This window comes from Ipomoea nil, unplaced genomic scaffold (genome assembly GCF_001879475.1).
Source record: "Ipomoea nil cultivar Tokyo-kokei standard unplaced genomic scaffold, Asagao_1.1 scaffold0672, whole genome shotgun sequence".
NCBI classification, from domain to species: domain Eukaryota; kingdom Viridiplantae; phylum Streptophyta; class Magnoliopsida; order Solanales; family Convolvulaceae; genus Ipomoea; species Ipomoea nil.
Window position 1 is genome coordinate 1,263,721 of NW_017617100.1, and position 7,154 is coordinate 1,270,874.

The 7,154-nt window shown below is 41.4% G+C and overlaps 1 protein-coding gene across 1 annotated transcript; it reads left to right on the forward strand.

Annotated features, from left to right (window-relative positions):
• The first annotated feature begins 6,565 nt into the window (after positions 1 to 6,565).
• Positions 6,566 to 6,874, forward strand: LOC109174930. The gene has a single exon (XM_019324172.1). The coding sequence runs from the start codon at positions 6,566 to 6,568 to the stop codon at positions 6,872 to 6,874; it is 309 nt and encodes a 102-aa protein (XP_019179717.1).
• Positions 6,875 to 7,154: the final 280 nt, after the last annotated feature.

Sequence of the window (7,154 nt, forward strand, 5' to 3'; positions counted from 1 at the left end):
GTAAGTGATGGATCACGCATAGGTTTTGTTATACGTTTTCTCCCCCTTCCTAATGTGTAATGTGGGTTGCCTGTGCTTGCTATGTGTTATGTGTGTGCTACCCCAATTCGGTTGCGATCGGATTGGTTATCCTGAGCTGCGGTTCAGAAGCTGGCTGCGGTCAGATTGATACTCTTGGGCTGCGGTCCACCGTTTGGTTGCGATCAAACGTTTCTATACGAGCTGCGGTTCGTCCTTTTTCCTGGCTGCGGTCAGATGACATTCTCTTGGGCTGCGGTCCACTGTTTGGTTGCGATCAAACACTATGATGAGCTGCGGTTCATCGGTCGGTTGCGATCGACCCCTCTGTGTTGCGATACGGGGCAGGGTGCTGCGGGGCCGTGTCAGAGCTATATGCGCTGACCCTCATGTATGGGCATGCGATTGGTCCTGTGGCGCCAACAAAGTGTGTTATGTGTTGTGACATGGACGAGTTGTGATTACGAGTGTCTTGGGGGATGAGACTATGGGATTTATATTGGGGATTGTTCATGTTGGGTTATGATCATTGTTTATGCTTTGCCTTATCTGCCTTATCTGTTGTGAACTGCATATGCTCGTTATAACTGTTGCTTGTGTCTGGCCTTACCTGTCGAGTCATTCCCGGTTTTAAAGCTAGAGTTCGTAGGATATATCTTCATGCTCAAAATGGTTTTCGTATATCTATATATATCTCTATATGTATTGTATTTCAACGCGTTGGAGTGGGTTACCAACATCTCTCGCTGAACAGATATATTTGGCTTTCAGGCACAGAAGATTAAGTCACTGGAGTGCGCTAGAACTTAGAAGTAGATAGTTTCCCTTTTGGCATGCGTGCCACGTTTACGTATTTACGCTTTGAGGATATTAGTTAGTTAGCCTGTGCACTTGGGTTCTCTAGCCCAAGTGTGGCATAGCACCCCGAACGCTTGTAATTATATCTTGGGATTTAATAAGATTCTACCTTTATTATAAGTTTTAAATGTCTTGAAAATCTGGGGTGTTACATTCGTACTCACCACCTCGATCGCTTCTAACCTTCTTAATTCTCCGATTAAGTTGGTTTTCCACTTCATTCTTATAAAGAACGAATTTATCAACGGCTTCATCTTTGCTATTAAGCAAATACACATAGCAGTATCGTGTGCTATCGTCGATAAATGTGATAAAATACTTATTACCACCTCTCGTTTGTATCGATCTAAAATCGCACAAATCACTATGGATTAATTCTAGTGGTTCAGTTTCCCTTTCAACCGATTTGAAAGGTACTTTAGTTAGTTTTTCCTCAACACAAATTTCACACTTGTTATTTGTGTCAATTTGGAAGTTAGGAATATGGTCCATGCTAATTAATCTACGCATAGAATTAAAATTAACATGACCTAGTCTACCATGCCATAAATTGGAAGACTCAAGCAAGTAAACAGATTTAACTTTGCTTTTATTGATAACAGGAATTACACTGAGCTTAAAGAGCCCATCAGTTACATATCCTTTACCAACAAACATTCCTAACTTGGACAAAACTACTTTGTCTGACTCGAACACCATGCGAAAGCCATGCTTGTTCAACAGAGAGCCAGACACAAGATTCTTCCTCAGCTCAGGAACATACATCACGTTGTTCAACCTCAGTTCCTTCCCGGAAGTCATCTTCAGAACCACCTTGCCCATGCCTTCCACAGCAGACTGAGCAGAGTTTCACATCCACACCTTTTCACCATCAACGGTCTCAAAGGTGTTGAACATCTCTCGGTTGCAACACAAGTGCCTGGTTGCACCGGTATCAATGAACCATTCACGAGGGTTTGAGCCCACGAGGTTCACTTCGGTCACCATAGCCGAAAGGCTAATCTCGACCTCCTTCTGACTGCTATCTCCAACAACATTGGCTTCAGAACTCTTGTTCTTTTTCCTTGGAGCCTTGCATTCAGATGCTCTGTGGCCATGCTTGCCACAATTGTAGCATTCACCAGGAAACTTGTTCTTGGTAACGCCACCTTTCGGACCTAGCTTTCGCTTGTCCTTTTTGTTCCTCTTGGAGCTCTTACCGTGCTCCACAACATTGGCCTTAGCGCCAACAACGATAGGAGCCTTCCTATCATTCGTCCTGTTCCCTTCCTCAATCCTGAGTCGCTGGATCAGGTCCTCCAGATTCATCTCCTTTCGCTTATGCTTAAGGTAGTTCTTGAAGTCCTTCCATCCTGGAGGCAACAAATGGATCACAGATCCCACTTGGAAGGCTTCACTTAGCACCATGCCCTCGTCACGGATCTCATCAAAGATTAATTGCAAATCTTCTACCTGACTTAGCACGGTCTTTGAATCAACCATTTTGAAGTCGAGGAATCGGCCAACTACAAATTTCTTTGAGCCGGCATCCTCACTTCGGTATTTATGATCCAAAGCTTCCCACAACGCTTTTGATGTGCTTATCTTTCGATATACATCATATAGCGTGTCACACAATCCATTCAGGATGTAGTTTCGGCAAAGGAAGTCCGAATCCTTCCAATAGCCAACCGCCATCACGGATTGTGCATATTGTTCCTTCAACTCGGGAACACTCTCGGACAAGAACCTTGCCAGGCCGAGAGTTGCTAGGTAGAACAACATCTTCTGTTGCCACCTCTTGAAGTTCGAACCAACACCGGTGAACTTCTCCGGCTTTTCAGCCGAACCACTCGGTACCGAAGGTACCCGAGACATGGGAATATATCCCTCAGTGCTCCCACCATCTTGTAAACCAACGTTCACTGGTGTAGCTTGGGAATTAGCAACATTGTTGACATTCCCTCCACTGTTATCCGCAACAACGTTATTGTTGCCGTTTCTTCCATTGTTGTTCGCAACAACATTATCCTCCCCATCAATTGGCAGTACGGGATGCTCCATTTTCTTCAAGGAAATTCGGAGAAGACCACCAACGGGAAACAAAAAATAAGGTTTTAAGACTGTTGGTACCATTGGTAGGAAAACAAATAATAATCAAATAAAATTGACTATTATTTTCTGGAAAGAAGGGAAGAAAAGATGAAGAAAAGTGGCTAGTGTTTGGTGTTGGGTTTTTGCAAGAGTCAAGTGAGCACTCTTTCCTTAAAACCTTATTTGCCACCTCCCAAAGATGCTAGGAGCGTTGTGGCCTAGGCTTCCCAGGATAAAACTTGCTAATGATTCAATGTTTGAGCACTCAAACAAGGAATCCGGCGAGCAAGACAATGGCTATGAACACAGTAGGCCAAGAAAGGGTAGAAGCAGAGAGGTTTTGAAGCTGAAAAACGAACTTTCGTATTCTATGTTTCTGTGTGTAAAACTCTACTGCCTCTACCCTCTCTTATATAGGGTTGAAGGAGCCAATAGCCTTTATTATGGCAATTAAAAATGACATTAAAGCTGCCTTCCAACAGCTATAACAGCAGGCCACTACCTGGGAATTGAATTCAGAATTCAAAATTGAAATTAATAGACAATTAATTCCGTAACAGATGAATTCAATCCCCTCAACAGTCAGAACTTTCGGGTTCCTGACCGTTAGCGTACAGGGTTCGGTCTCAACTTTCGACCTCATCCAGTTTCGGCCCTTGCACCTCTCGTGGACGCTGTTGCACGAGAGTTGTGCTCTCGGTTTCAACTTTCGACCTCATCCAGTTTCGGCCCTTGCACCTCTCGTGTTGCACGAGAGTTGTGCTCTCGGTGCACCACTACACGAGAGTAGGTGCAACACGTACAGGGTTCGGTCTCAACTTTCGACCTCATCCAGTTTCGGCCCTTGCACCTCTCGTGGACGCTGTTGCACGAGAGTTGTGCTCTCGGTTTCAACTTTCGACCTCATCCAGTTTCGGCCCTTGCACCTCTCGTGTTGCACGAGAGTTGTGCTCTCGGTGCACCACTACACGAGAGTAGGTGGCTGTTGCACGAGAGTTGTGCTCTCGGTGCACCAAGTGGAAAATGATACCGAAGTTTGGCATAACTTAGCCCGCAAGGCCAGCCAATTTCCGGACGACATTCGTGCCCCCAGGTGCCGGCGCACACGAGCTCGGGCTTGAATCAAGCCTTTTTCAAGCTCTGCTAGTTGGAATTTGATTTGAACCCCCCCCCCCCCCCCCCCCCCCGCGCGAGAGAGCCTCTATGCTATACAATTCTACAAGCTTCAAAAGAGCTCTTGTATATAAGGGGGGAAAATCTTCATTCCAAAGCAATGTGGGACAAAAAGCTCACTTTTTCCCTTCATTTTCCAACTCAAATGGGTCTACTTTGAGAATCAATATCTCATTCACCCATTATCCGTTTTGAGCGTACAATATATCGATCTCTACGTCTCACTACGAAGAATCCGAATCCACTTTAACCCGACCCAAATCGGAAGTGGACCCCACTGATAATTGTACCACAAAATAGCCACTTAACATGCCATTTTATGCCATTTTAAGCTATTTTTTCCAACATTATGTTGGCAGAATGATTTTACACGCCATTTTGAAACTCATAAACCAAACTACTACTTTTCTCTCTACTCTCCTTGATTTCAAAAGAGAAAATTTGTTTGCCAACATAATTCCGTAAAACATCGGAGTGCTCAACTTGTGTTCTAGTTCGCCGGGCTTTGGGTTGGAGTGCTCGAACGCCAAAGTCGTAGTCCGTTTTATCCTGGGAGACTGACGCCGCAACGATCCTAGCACCCTCGGGAGGTGGCGAATCGGTTTTAAGGAGAGTGTGTGTACACACGACTCGGGCTTCATCTGCTTCTTCTTATTTCTTCGCGTTGGGTTAAAACCTCAGGTTAGAAATCCGTATCTTGTTTATTTTTTGTTCTTGGTTTCAGACCAAGTGGTGGGATTAATCTCGAATAGATTAAATCCTTGTACTAGTTTCGTACTAGTTGTGGTGGGATCAATTTCGTGGAAATTAAGTCCCGTGTACTAGTTTCGTACTAGTTGTGGTGGGATTATTTTGATAAAATAAATCCCTATTTGGTTAATATATATATTGTATATATATGATTTTTGGTTTCGTACCAAAATTGGTTGGAATTAATTTTGTATAAATTAAATTCCATTTTTCAGGCCAAATTAAATTCCATTTTTCAGGCCAAATGTATAAATTAAATTCCATTTTGTATAAAGTCCTGTGTATCGATTTATTCACCAATTTTCAACAATTAGTACATAATAATAATTAACAAAAATGTATATGGATACGCATTTTTTGTTGTCTCACCATGTTTTCATTGAAAAACCATTCTCTCATAAACTAAACACTATCAAATTCTTTTCCCTCAAATTTTAAGAATTTCAATTCCAAAGAATTCATCATTTTCTATCCAACCAAACACCCTAATATAGTGGCAAAGCAGCCGTCTGTTTCACTATTAGGTTTATGTTATCCTATCACAAGTCATAAACCTTCTATTTCATACGCAATGTCATCTATTGTAACATATTAAAACGCAAGCTATGAAAACTTCATTCTTGCGTTTATATGTCTTTTTCATTCTCGAAGCATGCTGCATTATTTATATACCCAGCCCATAAAAATAAAATAAAATAATGTGGTCATTAATTAAAAAATAATAATTAAATACGTCAAACGCTATCGTAATATCCCTTCATGAAGTCGTTAGGGAAAAAATCAAAATGTCCATTAGAAGGTGACATACCGAAAAAATATATAAAAGTTTAGCTGTTTGTTACTTTTGGTTCCACAAATTTGATATCATTTCTATTATTGGTGCATAAATATGAAAATTCCTATGGATATCTTCTGTTTTTTTTTTTTTTTCGAGTCTTCTAGCTAGTGAGAAATTTGGTGGAATTGCATCTGTCACGTGACTTGCGAGAGTGACAACAAATTATGTGTAAAAATCTAGCTTTTTATAACATGTTATGTGAATGAACATTGTTTGTGATAATCATACTAAAAGTTATGCTTTTGATTCTTGTCACACAAGTTCTTTTAGTGTGATTTACTTTTTCCGTGTATAATTTGTACGCTATTACGCAAGAGTCAAGTTTAGGCCATGGATATTCTTGTTTTCTATGTATAGTTTGCATGTTATTATACAAGAGCGAAGTTTAGCCCGTGGATACTTTTGTTTCCTATGCATAGTTTGCAGGCTAGCTATTACACAAGACAAAGTTTAGCCATTGAATATTATAATCTTGTTTCTTGTGCATAGTTTACAGGTTATTACACAAGAGCGAAGAAGTTTACCAATAGATACTCTTGTGACCAATGTATTGATTAATTATTGTTCGTGTTGGTTCAGTTGTTGCACTTAGCTTGTAGTCCATCCATCCCTTTCATGATATGATATATACGATGATGTTTGGATTTCTTCTTCCATTGACAGTTACATTTCCTTAACGTTTCAACTCCCTCAGCTCCCACTTCAACATCGATCGATATCCCCTTATAATACAATCCAATCCTCAACGTACCTACACAACCACCGTTTGTATATACAAACTCCTCATTAATTCATATATAAGAGATCAGAACACTACACATGTTGAGAGTTGTTATTAGGTGGCCGGGTGCAACAATGGGGGAGAAGGTTTCGTGGTACTGCGCGGCGACGGTGCTGCTTCTGTGGTGCTTTGCAGGCGGATGGGGTACGACTGAGAGTTCGGCGGACGGCGGCGAGCAGATGATGATGATTGGGAGAGTTGTGGTGCCGCCGTTTGAGAGGCGGTGCGAGGAGATCTACGTTGTACGCGAGGGGGAGACGTTGCAGACAATAAGCGAGAAGTGCGGAGACCCTTTCATTGTGGAAGAGAATCCTCACATTAATGATCCTGATGATGTTTTCCCTGGCTTAGTTATCAAGATTACACCCTTCATTTATACCTAGCTAGATCAGAAGACAACATTTTCTTTTCTTTCTATCTTGTGTTTAATGACAAATTATTGTATGGAACATGAGCTCAGTCCAAATTGACGTTATTTTTATGTTTAAAAAAATAGGCTAAACTGTAATCATGCACTATGAATCATTCTAAATTATTCATGCCGCATCATAATCTTTAATAAGTGATATTTCAAGTCATAAATCAAATTTTGTTTTTCACCTAGTATTTTTTGTAGATTATCCGGTAATCCTGATGATATGGCGCGATAATAAGCTGATGTGG